The sequence below is a fragment of the Rhinolophus sinicus genome, linkage group LG06 (genome assembly GCF_036562045.2).
Source record: "Rhinolophus sinicus isolate RSC01 linkage group LG06, ASM3656204v1, whole genome shotgun sequence".
Taxonomy (NCBI): domain Eukaryota; kingdom Metazoa; phylum Chordata; class Mammalia; order Chiroptera; family Rhinolophidae; genus Rhinolophus; species Rhinolophus sinicus.
In genome coordinates, this window is record NC_133756.1 from 155882029 (window position 1) to 155900553 (window position 18525).

The 18525-nt window shown below is 37.2% G+C and overlaps 2 protein-coding genes across 2 annotated transcripts; both read right to left on the reverse strand.

Moving 5' to 3' along the window:
• Positions 1-2611: 2611 nt before the first annotated feature.
• Positions 2612-8437, reverse strand: OR10Q1 (olfactory receptor family 10 subfamily Q member 1). Its single transcript, XM_074337090.1, is given in 11 exon segments — positions 2612-2655; positions 2658-2699; positions 2702-2782; positions 2785-2841; positions 2844-2885; positions 2888-3029; positions 3031-3152; positions 3155-3220; positions 3223-3333; positions 3336-3563; positions 8329-8437. Coding segments are annotated over 11 exon segments (1044 nt in total).
• Positions 8438-17061: 8624 nt separating this feature from the next.
• Positions 17062-18006, reverse strand: OR10W1 (olfactory receptor family 10 subfamily W member 1). Its single transcript, XM_019719340.2, has one exon. The coding sequence runs from the start codon at positions 18004-18006 to the stop codon at positions 17062-17064; it is 945 nt and encodes a 314-aa protein (XP_019574899.2).
• Between the last annotated feature and the right edge of the window lie 519 nt (positions 18007-18525).

Here is an 18525-nt window from a genome sequence, read left to right on the forward strand (position 1 = left end):
ATGATAAAATGTATTCATAAAATTCCAACAAGACAGGCATAGATAGAGAATGTCAATGGATGGAGAGGATACTTCCTGGGCAAGGACTTCTTTGTGAGTCAGTTGATACCAAGGACAGACTCATAAAACCAAAAGGCTGCATGAAGGGTATAAGCAGTGTTTTGAAAGAAGGAGTAGAATTTTTAAAGAAATGGTGAAGATGCAAAAGAGGAAAAGTGGAGGAAACCTAAAATAGTTTTGTAAGTTCAGACTTTCACTAATCCTACCTGGAGGCTGCCTTGTTATGGGGGGCAGGGGTCATCATCCTCTCAAGAGAAAAATCATTGATTGACATTTCAGGCCCATCACTTGACCCATGCTTTACTCCACTCAATGTTTTAATCCCAGAATCTAATAATTTCATGGAAAGATTCTTATATTAAGGAAATAATTTTTTTATTAAGAAGGAGGAACTCATTCTATTCAGCTAAAATAGGTCCAGGAAGGTAACCAGGGGAGCCCAATAATTCAGTTGAAAGGATTTATCAACACTTCAGGGCCTTCTTCCCAACAGAGTAACATTTCACTTTCTTCTTTCTGAGTTCCAACTTAATCTTCTATATAATTTATGACATTAAACACAAATGAAAGGAGACATGGAAATGCAGTTGCAAACTTTCTTTTTGTTGGCATTCCAGACAATGCCTAGCGCAATGTTTACATTTAATTGATTCGTTATGTTCGGATGTGATTTGGCTTGGATATGTTAATAAGCAAACTGCCAACCAGAGAGTGTTGTTCCTCTTTCCCAACATTTAGTTGGAAACAAAGACATTTCTAATATATTGTTAAATCCATGACTGTTCCCAGAATAAGTATCACTTTGTAGTTCATTCTCCTTATCTCCATGTGAAATCAGCTTCAAAAATTAAAAGCATCAAAAGTAGTTTTGAAGAGAAAAAGAAATAACTAAAACAAAAAGTGCTAATCTAGGAAAAATATGACAAGTGGAGAAAGATCATGCGGTGCTGATGGGGGGGTTTATGTGCCAAATAAATCTATATAAGCTTCAGATTCTTTTTAGAAATGATCATTTTTCTGATTAGAAGAGGAACACAGTCTTCTTTATAAAAGCATGATTTAAAAATGCGTAAATTAATAATAAGAAAAATATCCATAATTCTACAAATCACAGATAATAACTGTTAACTTTTTGGTGTTTTTCTATTCGTTATGCATGTCTATTTTTACAAAATTGGGCTCCCATTATAAATACAGGTTTGTACCTTGTTTTTATTATTTACTTATAATGACAAACATTGCACCTTATTATTAAATATTAATTTACATATGATTTTAAGTGTGCTGTGTTTAGATAACCAAAATTGGAAGTTAGATTTTAATAGCTTCTCATTTTATAAACATTAAGAAACAGCCTTATATTTTCAGTTTTGTTTGACTTAATTTTTTGAGGTTATGATTTTAGAATAAGAATTACTGAATCAAGAATAGAAGTTTTCTAGGCTTTTGGTACACTTAGCGATAAGGCATTCAGAAGGATTACACTAATTTCTTAGATCAATTTTAATGTCTACTGGCAGACACTCTTACTCTCTTCCTGGAGTCGCTGCCAGGTCAGCTTTAGGGGCTGGATCCAGACCCTTGCCTGACTGTTCTGGGCGAGGTCATTCCTGTTAAAGACTGTCTCTGGAACCCTCTTCACCTCATTGTTCCTCAGGATGTAAATGGGAAGGTTGAGCAGCGTGGTGTCAGCCGTGAACACCAGAGACGGAAGTCGATTCTACTTGAGGGTTTGTCTGTGGTTGTGGCACAGGGACAGGAAGATGTAACAGCCATCCGGCAGCAGGACCTTGCTGCAGTAGGAGGAACCATGGCGCCACCTGCTGGTGGATCTCCGAGCAGCAGCCCCTATGAAGGCACCGGAAGACTTGAAGGAGGAGGAAGAGCAAAGGCTGAGTGGGAGCCACCAGCAAAGCCAGCTTGCACAGGCCGTGCTGGCATCAACCAGATGCAGTTTTCCATATTCTAGCGTGGCTGGCACGCAGTGAGTGCTAATTCCTGACGGCTCCCTGGCATGGCAGAATGAAAGAAAACCAAGGCGATCAGTTGGGATGCATGGAATAAAGGAAATTGATGCATTAAATAAGCTATGGCTTGCCATGCATTCGTATCTAAAACAATAGTAGAATATACTTCTTTGAGAAAAACATATGTTTTAATGAATAGTCTTTTACTTGAGGCATTTTTCACAGGACAAATTAATATTATTGCCTCCCCAGAAGGCAGGGTGTCTAAATGAATCAATCTTTATTCACAGCATGTATGGGGTGGGGGTTCCCTGACAGAGCAATTGCCATGGGTGAGCTGTGACCCTTTAAATTAGAGCTACCAAATTAGAGCTCCTACATTGACAGTTTTGTCCAAATTTCCAAATCTTATTCAAAGCACTTCAGGAAAATGAATGTTGACTAGGGACATGGGGCAAATATGGCAGAAGAGAAATCTCAACTGCGAAGTTTGAGAAAGTCAGGATTGTAATTCTACACTTGTCGTTTAGAGTTTATTATTCATTATCATGGGAACCTACAGACACCCACCTCAGTCTAAGCCCTCAAATCGTGTCAGAGGCAGCTTTACCAATGAGGGCACTCCTCGGGCACCTTTGACTTCCTTAAGGGTGTAAATCAGGGGCTTGAGTAGGGGGTAACAAAAGTGTAAACGAGAGCAAACTGGCAGTCCTCATCTACCGAGGAGCTAGACTGGGGACGCAGGTAGACCAGGCACAGAAGCCATCCCGCAGCAAGACCACGGTGACGCAGAAGGAGCAGGTGGAGAAGGCTGGCGGCGGTCCCCTGCAGAACGGATGTGCAGGATGGCCGAGGTATGCACACCTTGGAGACAGAAATAAGGATGAAGGGGATGGGCAGCACGATGATGCTCACGACACAGAGGATGGCCTGCTGCACGCGGGTGTCCGCGCAGGCCAGCCACAGGACTGGAGGCACATCACAGTGGAAGTGGTTTGTTTCCCTGGAGGTGCCCGCAGAAGGGCAAGGTGACAATTAAGGATGTGAGCTGCAGGGACAGTCGGTAGAGGGCCAGACCCACGGCGCAGGCCACCATCTGGATGCACAGCTTCCGGGTCATGATGAGGTGTAGTGCAGTGGGTGGCCGATGGCTACATAGTGATCGGATGCCATGATTGCCAAGAGAAAACAGCACCACCAAGTGTGGGAAAAAAGAACATCTGGGTCCCACAGTCAGCCAGTGAAATGGGCTTCCTGGCTCCAAAAATGTTGGAAAGCATCAAGGGTACCAGGACAGTGGTTAGGTGATGTCTACGAAGGACAAGTTGGACAGGAAGAAATACATTGGGGTGCGGAGGGAGCTGTGGGTGCACACCACCCAGATGATCGCTGTGTTGCCACCAACTATTGCCAGGTATTGGAGGAGGAAGAGGAGGGAGAGGAAGGCCTGGAATTCAGGGACAGTGGTGGACACACAGAAGGCAAACTTAGTGGGTCTGGATTGGTTGAGGACAGGGCACCTAGCAAACACGTCTCCTGCAAAAGAACAGAAAGTACCGAATCTTCCTCTGCTGAGTTGCGTTATTGCCCAAAGTACAACAGTGACTATAACTGTGATTTTTGATTTAGAATGATCTATTAGTATCAACTTTCTAATCTCAGTGCTTGGAATGAGTGCATGATAGAAGGGATGGTGTATGTCCATCCATATTGTTGCAAATGGCACTATTTCATCTTTTCTTATGGCAGAGTAGTATTCCATTGTGTATATATACCACGGCTTCTTTATCCAATTATGTATGGTAGGACACTTTGAGATTATTATGCTAAGCGAAATTAGCCAGACAGAGAAAGTCGAGAACCATGCGAATTCACTGATATGTGGGATATAAAACTGAAAGCAACAAAGGAACAGGACAAACAAATAAAGAAACAAAACTCATAGACACAGACAGTAGTTTAGTGGTTACCAGAGGGGAAGTGGGGAGAGGGGTGGTAGAAGAGGGTAAATGGGGTTAAATATATGGTGAACACACAATGTGATGTATAGATGATGATGTATTACAGATTTGTACACTTGAAACCTGTGTAACTTTACTAACTATTGTCACCCCAATAAATTTTAATTAAAAAAAAAGAAGGGATGGTATATTTTTCCATGGAAATCTTTATAAGTGGGATAGATACTCATCTGTAGACATTTTTGGTGACAAAGAGGTAGATATTTCTGGTGAAATGTCTTTTTTTAAAATTCTGGGACACGTATTTTAAATCCAATTGACAAGGGCTAATTCTTTGCTTTTTAATTCAACTAAAGAGTTGTATAATTGTAGATATTTTCAAAATTGATAAATGAATGTGTTGTTCACTTTTTTGGTAAATTCTTATTGAAATATAACATACATGGAGAGAATTTCACAGATCCTAAGTGTACAGCTTGATCTACTTTTTTACACAGTAAATATACTAGTATAACCACTCCCAAAATTAAAAAATAGAACAATTTCAGTAACCTACAAGCATGTTTTGGGCCGCTTCTCAGTCTGTATAGCTCAGAAAGGTAAACTACTCTTTTGACTTTTTTCACTAGAGATTAGTTTACATTTCAATTTATATGTGTGCTGCTAAAATCTGTCCTGTAATGCTAAAATATGTACTGTAATGCTTTAACATTACGTTTGCAAAGGTCATTCCTGCTGTTCCTTGTAATAAGACTTTGTTCTTTCCATCGTTTTTATTCTATCCCATTTTATGGCTCTCTGATAATTTATTCATGAGTGGTTCACTTTTCATCCAGTTGTTTTGACTCCATGTAAAACTAGGAAAATAGCCTTTATTCCAATCCTCTCTAATATATACTCTTTATTTCCTCTTATTTAAATATTTTTTCCAATGATGAACCTAAACTTCAGAACTCAGACAGGTTCAAATGAAAGGGAACTGTAAGGGAGTCAGGTAAAAATGAAAGTGGAGCTATATGACATAAAGAAAGACAATAAGGAAACTAAATATGCAACAGCAGAATTAAAACAGGCCTCAGAACAATCATGTGAATAAGAAAGTTTTATAAGCATCTGGGAAGGAAAAAATACCTATAACTTAGGCATTTTTGGTTTTGACCACAACTTTATTTTCAATACAAAAACTCAAGGAACAATAGAACTTTAAGAACAAATTCTTGTGAAAGAATTCTATACCCAGGCTTTAGTGATTAATGTTCAAAAGCAACAGAAAGACTTTCTCAGATTTACAAATACTTAGGAAATATATCATTCTAAATACAATTAAAGCAATTTCTCAACAAAGACTCTGGATTGCTGGGTGATTAATCAGCATACATAATTTAAGATTGGGGAAGCTGTAGTGTAAAAACTGGATTTGAAAAATGAAATAGTAAAATATGTATTTAACACTTAATGGTTAATGCAAATATTATTAAAAGCAAAAAATAATTTCCAAGAATAATTCTTGAAAACATACATAACAAAAAATGCAAAATTCAGTAAAATCAATGCAGTATACACCAAAATTTATTTCTAATGGACTTAGACTTAAATATTTTTAAAAAGTGGAGGAAAACTAGAAGTTTTTTTTCAGATCTCGGAGTATAACCAAATGACTTAAAACCAAATGAGCATAGTCCATAAAACTATTGATATTTTGACAGAATAAAAATTTTAAAGTCCATGGATCAAAAATACAATACGCAAACTGAATAGAACATGAAATTTTATAATCCAGGAAAAAAATAAATCCATCATTACAAAAATGAGCAATTCAAAAAAGAAATATGCAAAGGCAACATATATATAAAAATTCAATTTCATTAGTATTCAAATAGATAAAAAATTAAACAAAATAGGATACTATTTTCTGTTTACAAACTACCAGTAATGGAAAAAAGAGACTACCTGGTGTTGTTAAAGTTGCAAGGAGAGATATGTTCCCAAATATTGCTACTGTAAATATAAAGTGCTATAAAAATGTGTGGAATACAATCTGGTAATATGCAATAAAAGACTTGAAGAAATGCATACACTTTCATTTGGCAATATTGTTTTTAGAAATTTGTTCTTATAAACTAACCATGACCATGTCCATAAAATTGTTTACAGGAATGTTCATCACAGTTTTCAATGTTATGGTGAAAATTGTATTAACCTAAATAGAAATAATAAGAAAATGCTTAAATTAATTGTGGTCTATCCATGTGCTGGAACACTGCAATCACTTAAAAATGATATTATAGAAAAATATTTGATAAAATCCGGAAAACTCATGGAAAAAAGCAGATTATAAGAAAGCATTATATCATGATTTCATTTAAAAAATAATTATATCTATTCATAAAAATTAAAAGAACATATCTCAAAATGTGAACAGTGGGTATTACCAAGTTAGCGGGATTGTAGACCTTTTTTTTTAAATTAAAATTTATTGGGGTGACAATGGTTAGTAAAATTACATAGGTTTCAAGTGTACAATTCTGTAATACATCATTTATATATCACATTGTGTGTTCACCACCCAGAGTCACTTCTCCTTCCATCCCCCTATAAGACCTTTTTATTCATGGCTTATGTTTTACAAGTTTTACAATGAACATACACAATTTTACAATCATATACCAAATTTAAAATTTTCCTTTGTCCTTTGGTATTTCAACATAGTATTTAGAAGGAAGGATGGTAGAGTGTCAATCACATGGATTTTTTTAAATCTTAAATAAAAATTTTATTTTAAAATGAAAATAATTTACTTTTTCAATATCTTTCTTTGCTTTATTGTTTTAAAATTAAATTTATTGGGGTGACATTGGTTAATAAAATTAATAGGTTTCGAGTGTACAATTCTATAATATATCATCAGTATATTGCATTGTGTATCCACCACCCTTAAGTCAAATCTCCTTCCGTTACCACGTATGTGATTCCCTTTACCCTTTTCTGCCTCAACACCACTTCCCTTTCCCTCTGGTAACCACTAAACTGTTGTCTGTGTCTATGAGTTTTTGTTTGTTTGTGTATCTTGTTACTTTGTTGCTTTCAGTTTTATAACCCACATCTGAGTGAAATCGTGTGACTTATTTTGCTTAGCATGATATTTTTGCAGTCAATTAGATCTTGTTTTGAAACATAGTCACCTTATATATTAATTTAATTTTTTTCATGAATTATGTTAATTGATGAGCTTTGGTTCCCTAATATGTGATTGGGAATGTGAATGTGGAGCTTTATAAAGAATTTATGAAGATTAAGTGTTTCAGCGTATGTGCCAGAGACATAACAGATATCCAGTGAATGTAACTCCCCTCTTTTTTCTCATGATGGTGAGTTTCCCTTGGATATTTACCTTTCAGTTTTTAACTTTTCCAGCCTCGATAGTGAGGCTCCTCTAGAGCTATATCTTTTCAGGCCTTGCAGATGCTCTGTTAAACCTTGAATAATAAGAAGAGTAAAAGAGAAAAGGCAGAAGAAAAAAATAAAATGGAAGAGAGATTTCAGTAAAATAATTGTAATTACATGTCATCAAAACCAAATAAGACAGACCTTGACTCAGGAAAACATTTAAAAATGATTCTATCTTATTAAGACATGAACATCAAATGAGCAGCATTGTGCCTAAATGGAAACAGCCAGGATTTGGTGAAAAATATCCTTAATATAAAGCAAGACATGTGGTATTGAAGCCTGATATCTGCCAAGACAAGTCACGATAGGTGATTTCAAGGAAAAACTAGCTCATATATCCAAGGTGAGTTATAACCCACATAAAAAAAATCAAACACATCAGAATTTGTACTTACAAACTAGTATTCTCCCTTCTAATGGTCACTTTCAAAGGTTTTTCACTTACTCTAATGGTGTTGGTTCTTTCACACCATTTTTGGAGCTCCTCTGGGGTTATTTTGAAAGACTCTTGAATGTCTTGAATAGCACATTTTCTTGAATACCATCAGCTGTGACATATGTTCACACTTGGAGGACACATTTGCTTTTTTTCTAAATAGCAAAACATTTGAAGTACAATGAAATTAAATACAATGAATAATCTAGCTGGTCACATTTTGCACTATACATTTTGATCAAAATAGGAATTTGTGAGGCTAATTGTTGTGCAGTAAAAAGCATGAAAGGTTTTTTTTAGCTTTTATGAAATATAAGAATAAATATTATCATTGCTCTTAGGTTTATCATTGAAGATGTGTGGCACAGTCTTTGTGAAAATTTCTCTCATGTTCAAGTTTTCAACCCTAAGTAATTGATTCTGTCATTTAAATTCAATTCTTTTGGCCACTAACCTTGAAGTAACCTGTCCACTGGCACAAATGGAACAGCTGGCCATTTCAACGTTTTCATCTGGCTAATGGGTGAGAAGTTGATTACATCTAAAAAGTTCATAATAGACATCTTCCCTGTGCCAGCTCTTTATTTCATGTCCAAAAGAACTCTGTGAAAATAAATTCCTCTGTTCTGAGTCTTTATCATCCCGTTGCATGATGTGAGGCATCTAAAGCTTCATTTCTTTATCACCTAACAGTCCATGCAAATTCATAAGCTGCATTTATTATTCTTAGTCATGGCCCCAAAGCTTTTTTCAGATAAACTCCCAACCCTGTTATCATCACTACCCATAAAACTTACTTGAGTTCTGGTTCCTATATTGCTTCCTCAGGGAGCTGATGCTTAAAGCACTTAATTCCTGGCAATGCCACTTTGATAAATATTTCAATCAGGGTTCTATTTAAGCTCTACCAGGGCAAGAAGGCCTGTCTTGTTCACCAGCATATTCCCACCACAATTGGCTTGATTTGAACAGAACTGAATTATTTTGTAGTTAAATCTCCTTTATGCTGCAATTACTTTTGTTCCACATAGACTGAGGATTCCTCAGCCTAATGGTTATTTTGTTTATATTTGTCTGCTACATGCAGTAAAGGAAGGCACGGCTGAAATGGATTCAGTTGATAAATGGATGCTTAGAAGCAAAGCAGTTAAACTATTGATGTGCTTGTTGAACCAATAAGTTTGATAATGTTGAGATACTTATCTTGGTAGCAGTTACCCTTTAATGGCTGATGAAACAGTATTACAGTGTGTAATGTATGGATTAGCACACTGCTAATCCATAAACACGGCATATAAAACCAAAACACTTTTGAAAATGTCAGGGAACCATGAACCCAATAGCAAAGCCCAGTCATAGGTCAATCGTGTGCTCATTTATAAAACACGTAAAGTTAAATCTCTGTATCTGGGAATTGTAAGAGAACTCAAGAGGCATCTAGTCCTATCCTCTCATATCCTAGTACATGCAAAAACCAAGGCCCACCAAGCTTAAGCCTTGTCCAAAAGCACATGGCTAGTTATGTGCACATTTGAGGCCAGAATCTACATTCTCTTTGATCAGTTAGCAGAGTATGGAGTCAACATACACGCCTTTAGTATATCTCACTCTTTCTTTACACCAAAGGCTATGTAACTTAGTTAAGAGACTGCAAACATCCATGCAGAAAGGTCACTTCATGTGATTCTGGCCGTGCTGCTAAAAAAACATTCCCAAACTCAGTCTGGTGTTATGCATAAAGAGAAAGGAAGCAAAATATTTTGTAGAATAATTTGAGAATTCTTCAAAACTTCTCCTAACCCCAACTGTTTCCCCTAATGCCAACCACTGTGCTATTCCCAGGTTAATTACACCTTTAGGATACCTTTGACCTCTCAACAAGAGTATGGCTTTTGGATCTGCCGTTTACTAGTTTTAGAATGATGGGCAAAGTTACTTACTCTCTATGAAGCTCAGAATTTTGGCCACAAAGGGTACACTATGGTTACTGTATAGAGTATTGTGAGAATTAACAGTAATGTGCATTAAGTCTCTGCCTGACTTCTAGTAGATGTTCTTTTCCCGTTCTTCTTGTTGCACTCTCTGCCCCAGCTCTGCTGAGCCATTTTCAGTTTCTTTCCACGGTCTCTCTTGCTTTGGGGACTTTGCATTATCTATTCTGTCTGCCTTGGACACTCGTCTCCTCCTACTCCTAAGCTACGAGGTGTGATAAAAAAATATGGTGAATGTGTAAATTTAAAAAATATTTATTATAGTAAAAGACACGTTACCATTAATGCCCCTCAAAATACTCCCCCTCACTTTGAACACACTTATCCCATCGTTCTTACCACTTTCTCAAGCAGTTCTGGAAGCCCTCTTTTATGAGTGTCTTTAGTTGCGCTGTCATGGCTGCCTCGATGTTCTGAATTGATTCAAAATGTTTACTTTTCATGGTCATTTTGACTTTGGGGAAGAGCCAGAAGTCGCACGGTGCCAGATCCAGTGAATAAGGTGGATGAGGACACACTGCAATGTTTTTATTTGACAGAAATTGCCGCACCAGAAGTGATGTGTGACACGGAGCCTTTCTGTTGTGATTATGAAATACAGTGAATGCTGCTGCCGAGTGCCATCCAAGGAAAGGCAGGGATCTTCAATACGGGAAGTGGTGCATTGAACCTTAGTAACAGTGTGTGACAAGTTTCAACTTGTTCAGTGCAGTCAGTTGGGTGTGAGCTACGGTTGAGCGCTGTGTTTTAAAGTGTGCTGTAAATCATCCTACATCATGGCAGTGCTCCGTGTCAGACATCACTTCTGGTATGGCAATTTCTGTCAAATAAAAACATTACGGTATGTCCTCATCCACCTTATTCACTGGATCTGGCACTGTGAGACTTCTGGCTGTTCCCCAAAGTTAAAGTGATTCAGGATACTGAGGCAGCCATGACAGTGCAACTAATGACACTCATGAAAGAGGACTTCCAAAACTGCTTTAGAAAGTGGCAAGAACTTTTTCATATGTCTGTTGGCCTAGGGAAATTCACTAAAGAGCAGGTTAACTTTTTTGCTGAGATGCAAAAATACTAGAAGGAGCTCTCCCAGAGCTCACTGACCCTCTCTATCCTCTTCTTACAGGATAAAATGGAATGAGGATCCATAAGTTTGTTTTGTGCAGTATCTCTTGGAGAGGACAAGTAGACAATATGTGACACCTCCATAATATCCAGATGAGACTGGAGAAGTGTCCTTTGGAAGCTAATATTCAAAAGAAGAAATACCTCTTAGAAATTTTTGATCAGGGTGGAGCAGGATGAGAGGGACATCCTTTGGAAGGATAACATTATGGAACAATCCTAAATCGAGTCCTGAATGAGAAGACCTGTCTCCTCCTTTATGATAAAAAATAGATTCTGATACATCTCTTCAGAGTCCAGTCTTGCCTGACGTAGTCAGATTATTTAGTGTTCTTTATGAAATCTCTTTAAAATTAATGGGTCCCCACAGAGGAGCAATATCACTAGTGGTTCCCATAAACTAAAGCCAACTAGGGAAAATATTTGAGAATGATTTCCCTCGTTTATCAACTAAGCAAGATTAATAGGCAACTCTTCTGTGTGGCTACCACAGACAATCATTATCTGGGAAATCCAAGTGAGTATTTTCATTCCTTCCCTACACCCGCAGAGAACTTACTGCTGCTGTGTTCCAGACATGTCTCCCAGTGAGCACTGTTGAAAGCACACATTCATTTCAGCTTGAACTCATGTAACAGCACTAGCCATCTGGAGATCTGGAGTCTAGCTCTGGTGTTGCCATGTGGTAACTGTGACATCAAGCAAGTAGTGAAGCTTTTATGTATGATTCCTCTTCTGTGACATAAGGCGTTGGACTCCATGGGTCCTTCCAGCTCTAAAATCCTATTAACTGTATCTATTTCTTGAGAAGCAGAAAATTTATCTGACATCGTATGTAGCTGTTACCGTTCCACTGACTCTACTCCTTATGCTGTGCTCCACATCCTGTGACTGTATATATATTAAATTATAGTTGACATTCATTTTTTTTAAATTTATTGGGGTGACAATTGTTAGTAAAATTACATAGATTTCAGGTGTACAATTCTGTATTACATCATCTATAAATCCCATTCTGTGTTCACCATCCAGAGTCAGTTCTCCTTCCATCACTGACTTATTTTGCTTAGTATAATAATCTCAAGATCCATCCATGTTGTTGCAAATAGCACTATATCATTTTTTCTTATGGCAATAGTATTCCATTGTGTATAGGAATATATATGAGTATATACCACATTTTCTTTACCTAATCATCTATCGAAGGACACTTTGGTTGTTTCCATGTCTTGGCCACTGTAAATAAAGCTGCAATGAACATCGGAGCACATATATCTTTACAGATAAATGTTTTCAGATTTTTTGGGTAGATATCCAGGAGAGGGGTTGCTGGGTCATACGGTAATTCTATTCATAATTTTTTGAGGAACCTCCACACTGCCTTCCATAGCAGCTGCACCAATTTGCGTTCCCACCAACAGTGTATGAAGGTTCCTTTTTCTCCACAGCCTCTCCAACACTTGTTACTATTTGTCTTGTTGATGATAACCATTCTAACTGGTGTGAGGTGATATCTCATTGTGGTTTTTATTTGCATTTCTCTGATGATTAGGGATGTTGAGCAGTTTTTCATGTCTATTGGCCATTTGTATGTCCTCTTTGGAGAAATGTTTATTCAGGTCCTCTGCCCATTTTTTAATTGGATTGTTTGTTTTTTTGTTGTTGAGTTGTATGAGTTCCTCATATATTTTGGATATTAGCCCTTCATTGGAGGTGTTGTTTGCAAAAATCTTTTTCAATTTGGTTGGTTGCCTATTTATTTTGTTGATGGTTTCTTTTGCTGTGCAGAAGCTTTTTAGTTTGATATAGTTCCATTAATTTATTTTAGCTTTTACTTCCTTTGCTTTTGAGGTCAAATTTATAAAATGCTCTTTGAACCTAAGGTCCACAAGTTTAGTACCTATGTTTTCTTCTATGCAGTTTATTGTTTTAGGTCTTATGTTTAGGTCTTTGATATATTTTGAGTTAATTTTGGTACATGGTGCTAGATAGCAGTCTAGTTTCATTCTTTTGCACATGGCTTTCCAATTCTCCCAGCACCATTTATTGAAGAGGCTGTCTTTGCTCCATTGTATGTTTTTGGCTCCTTTGTAAAAATTTGTCTGTCCATATTTATGTGGATTTATTGTTGGATTTTCAATTCTATTCCATCGGTCTGTGTGTCTGTTTTTCTGCTAATACCGTACTGTTTTGATTATTGTTGCTCTGTAGTACAAGCTGAAGTCAGGGAGTGTGATACCTCTAGCACTGGTCTTTTTTCTCCGGATTGCTTTGGCTATATGGGGTATTTTGTAATTCATACAAATCGGATGATTTTTTTGTTCTATGTCTTTAAAAAATGTTATTGGGATTGTCATTGTTATTGTCATTGTTTAAATTGACATTGTTCACAATCTTAGCTGTAGAGGGTGCAGCTCATTGGCCCATGTGAGAATCAAACCCATGACCTTCGTGTTAGGAGCACAGCGCTTCAACCACCTGAGCCACTGGGCTGGCCGAGGAGCTTTCTTAGCTGGCTTCCTGTCCATATAAAATTGGGAGTCCAGGATCTCTTTTTCAGTATAGATTGTCCATGTCCCTTTTAGTCCCATTTGATTGTGCTTTTATCATATAATACAATATAGTGTAGTACAACACAACACCACACCACAACACAACACAATACAATACAGTACAATACAATACAATGCAAATCAGCACAGATATCTTAACTTTTTTGTATTTTCTATGAATCCTTTAAGGGTTTCACTCTATGGGTTGCCATCTGTCCAGACCCCCCTAACAGTTTGCCATATATCCAACTTTACCAACAACCTCCTGGCTGCTTTTAAAGCCTCAGATTATGCCCAGACCTATGCCACATGTTTTGTGCTTCTGTTATGGCAACACCCCACTTTTAGGTACCAATGCCTGTACCCATTATTTATTGCTGCATAACAAATTATTATGAAACTTAGCAGCTTAAAATGACAACTATCTATCATTTTTTGCAAATTTGTGGGTTGACAGAGTCACCTCTTGCTGGTCTTGCTTTAGGATCACTCATGAAAGTGTAATCATATGGAGAGATGTCCAGGGAAAAGAGTTGACCTAGGGCAGTGGGGCCTCTCAATCAACATATTCTTTTTTTGTGTGGGGCTGTTCTTTATGACATGGTGGTCTCATGATTCAAAGAAGGCAACCCCAATGTGCAAGTGCTTATCAAGCCTTTATTTTATCATGTTTGCTGATGTCACATTGGACGATACAAGTTCAGAATTGTTGTGGGAGGGTTATACATAAGGGCACAGAGAGCAGGAGGCAGGATTCTTTGGGGGGTGGGGCACTCTATAACGATCAACTTCAAAAGGAAGAAGTACAATTATTTTTATTTACAGAAAACATGATTGTTTACATAGGAAACCTTATGTTACATAGGAAACTACTAGAATTAGTAAGTGAATTTATCCAAGTAATGGGATACTACAGGTCAATGGATATTTTTGTAGTATTTCTATATATTAAAAGGAAACAATTGAAAGCTAAAGTAAGAAAAAACATTTACAATAGTGTTAAAACACTACAGCAACCTAGGTGTGAATTTAATGAAAAAATGTTAAAGATACCTATCCAAAAACTATAAATCATTACAAAGAAAACTTAAGACCAATTAATAAAAAAATACCAAGTTTATGGATTAGAAAATTCAATATTGTTATGATATCAATTATATTCAAATTGATCTCTAAAGAGTTAATGTAACAAGATATAAAACAAATAAGTCTTGGGGATGTAATATACAGTATAGGAAATGTAGTTAATAATATTGTGATAGCATAGTACATGTCAGATTGTTGCTGGACTTGTCATGGTGATCACTTCTTTAGCATAAGGAATATAATCAATAATGTGGTAATAACACTATATAGTGGCAGGTGGGTACTGTTGAATAGCTATGATGTATAGCTGAAACTAATACTGTATGTTAGCTATGTTTTAATAAAAATCTTTAAAAAAAGAGTCAATGTAATCCAAAATAAGATCTCCTTACTTCTTTTTATAAAATTTACAAAGAAATAAAAATGACTTAGGATAGCAAGATAATCTAAGAAATGAAGAACAATTTGGGAAGGCTTATGCTCTTAGATTCCAAGACACTAAAAATATACAATAAATAAGACCCTTGGTGCTACCATTAAGATAGAAGAAATTTATTAGTGGATCAGACTACAAGGCCCAGAATTAATTTCACACATACATACACACAACAAGACACACACACAGACATTCAATTGATTTTCCACAAAGGTACAAAAATTCAACAAGGAAAATAATCTTTTCAATAAATGGCACTGAAATAACTATGTGTCATATGGAATATATGAACATTGACCCTTAGTTTGTACAACACATAAAAATTAACTTGTGATATGTCATAGACATGAATGTGTTAAACTATAAAACTTTTGGAAGAAAGCATAAGAAAGTTTATTCACAAACTTGGGGAAGGCACATATTTCTTAAATAGGACCCAAAAGCCATTACCATAAATAAAAACAATGATAAAGTAGACTTCATTTAAAAAAATTCTGCTCATCAAAAGGTATCAATGAGAGGTTTAAGTCAAAATTAGGAAGAAAATATTAACAATAAATATATCTGACAAAGGAATTATATCCAGAATATACAATAAACTCAGAAAAAAATAAAACAACCCAATTTAAATTGGCAAATTCTTAAAGTAATACTTCATAAGTGAAGATAGCCAAATGGCCAGTAAGCCTATGAAAAGGTACTCATTATCATTTTGGAAATGCAAATAAACATTACTTCCGAAGCTGGAACCACTGGGTTTAAGTTACAAATTCCATCACATATCTGCAGGATCTCCCACCAGCTACTTAAACTCTGTGACTTAGTTTCACCATTGCAATATAATAATGATAATTTACTTCATAGGATTTTTGAAAATTAAGAGAATATATATATATATATTTAAGGTACACAGTAAGCACTCAATGTTAGCCAATCACTGCAGTATTTGAAAACAAATTAAAGGCTTAAAAAGCGAGTTAACATGTGGCCATGGGAATGGATGTGAATAAACCCGAATGTTGGAGATCATAGAACTACAAGGCCCTTCTGTATTGTTGTTTGGAAGGTTAGTGCCTGGCACAGTTCAGGTGCTCAAAATTTACCAAATGAATGAATAAGTAAAAGGGTAGCCACAAAGAAAAAAATTATTTCATACAATAATTGTTTAGCAAATATTTTATTACGAGAAAATTGCATTGTTAACACATTTGCGTATTTATATAAATTCTATAATAAGCAATCTTTTTCTGATTATTCTGTTTGTCCCTAACTCTCAAGGTCCGTCTCTGCTCTGCCTTGTCCCAAAAAGCTAACTTCTGAGAACTGAGTCATTCAGTCTCCTTTGCCCTCTGGCTTCCTGTTGGGTTTGGACAATGAAAGACAGGACAAGAGATGGGAGGTTACAAGAGGAGAGAGGCTGGAGTATTTATTTCCCTGCTGTCTCCTTGCATTGTCATAGTTCTGTCAATAGTTGCTTTTTAAAAATTTTTTCCTGAAGCCACAGTTCCTACCAGGTTGTTTCTCTTGATAAATCTGGCTCTCACTGGTCTCAGACAATACTGTATCTTTTTTTTTTTGCCTGTGAGGTCTAGGGGTCATAATGGCTTCCTGCTATTGCTAGTATATAAGAGTGTTGCCATCCCTCATTGGTTGTCTCACTCAGACTTCTGCATATAATCCCTTCATTACATTTTTAACTTAAAATCTATTGAATGACACATCTGTTTCCAGCTGATACCTGAAATTCAGTCTTTTACTTATCACTTTATATTATGTTATGCTTATTTGTTAATTTCTTATTTAGAAGAAAAACTACTGAGTCTACTAAAATGGGTAGAAACATTTTAAAGGTCTCTGGTACATATAGCTAAACAGTATCCAGATAATTTATACCATTTTTAAAGATCAGTTTAAACATCAACTGAGAGGAAGCGCAGTTGCCTTGGGGTTTTGCATGGGCTGGAACCAAATCCTTGTCTGATACGTCAAACACTTCCCTAGTTGTTCTGGGAGAGACAATTCCTGGTAAGGACTCTCCCTATGGCCCCCTTCATCTCACTGTTCCTCAGCGTATAGATAAGTGGATTGAGCAGTGGGGTTCCCAATGTGTACACCAGTGAGATGAACTGGTCCTGCTTGGGGTAGTAGCTAGAGTTGGGGCGCAGGTACATGAAGGCACAGCAGCCATACTGCAGCAGGACCACAGTGAGATGGGAAGAGCAGGTGGAGATGGCCCGGTGGCGACCAGCTGCAGAGGGGATCTTGAGCACAGCAGCCACAATGAAGGCATAGGAGGTGGCGATGAGAAGGAAAGGCACGGCAATGGCTAGTGTGGCTGCCACCAGCACGGACTGCTCATGGATGTGGCTGTTGGCACAAACAAGATGCATCACTGGTGGCACATCACAAAAGAAGTGCTCGATACTCCGAGCCTGACAGAATGGCAGAGAGAAGATGAAGGCCACCAGCTGTAAGGACAGGAACAAACCGATGACCACAGAGACAATAACCAAGCGGACACAAAGAGTTATAGTCATGATGAGAGGGTACTGCAGGGGCTGGCAAATAGCAACGTACCGGTCATAGGCCATCACAGCCAAAAGGAAGCAATCAGCACTGCCAAAGCCGATGAAGAAAATCATCTGAGTGGCACACCCCAGGAGGGTGATGGTCTTGTCTGATTGTAGGATGTTGGCCAGAATGTGGGGCACCACCACAGCAGTGTAGCATATTTCTATCCCTGAGAGGCTGCCCAGGAAATAGTACATGGGCGTGTGTAGGCGGGCTTCTGTCTGGATGGCCACCACAATGAGGACATTCCCACTGATGATGAGTGTATAAACCAGGCTGACTCCAAAGAAGGACGAGACACACAGCTCAGGGTGGGAGGGATAGGCCAGGAACACAAATTCCATCAACACTGAGCGATTTCCCCAGGTCATTGAACTAACAGGTTTTCTCTGGTGTGAGTTACAAAGACAGAAGGAACAATCAGGCTGACAATCTACTAGTTCACACTGTGAGCCATGATCTAATCTAATCAGCACTGGTGTTAGAGACTAGAAGAATTAGGACTAATTTTCTGGTTTCTTCCCCTTCTACTAAATCTGTTCACATAAATATCTGCAGCTTAATTTCTATCTGCCAAGAGTTGGACTAAGTCACATGAGAACTTTTTTGAGGAAAGGATTCAGAGGAAGTTTGTGGAATTCAAAGCTATTTTCAATTGAAATGCAATTAAAACTAAATACTTTCAGTAAAGTCAGAGGAAAGTGTCAAGAAATTCTTGAGACAAGGGATCATTAAGGTGAGGGTGGGAAGCTATTCATTCATTCATTCATTCATTCATTCATTCATTCATTCATTCATTCATCTATTTATACACAATACCTCCTGAGGTATTAACTCAGGGATATATGAATGCAACGCTGAAAAACTAGTGATATGATGGAAAATGAAGA

Excerpts from the sequence above, each read along its gene's own strand:
- OR10W1 (XM_019719340.2), bottom strand. The coding sequence starts at position 18,006 with ATGACCTGGGGAAATCGCTCAGTGTTGATGGAATTTGTGTTCCTGGCC.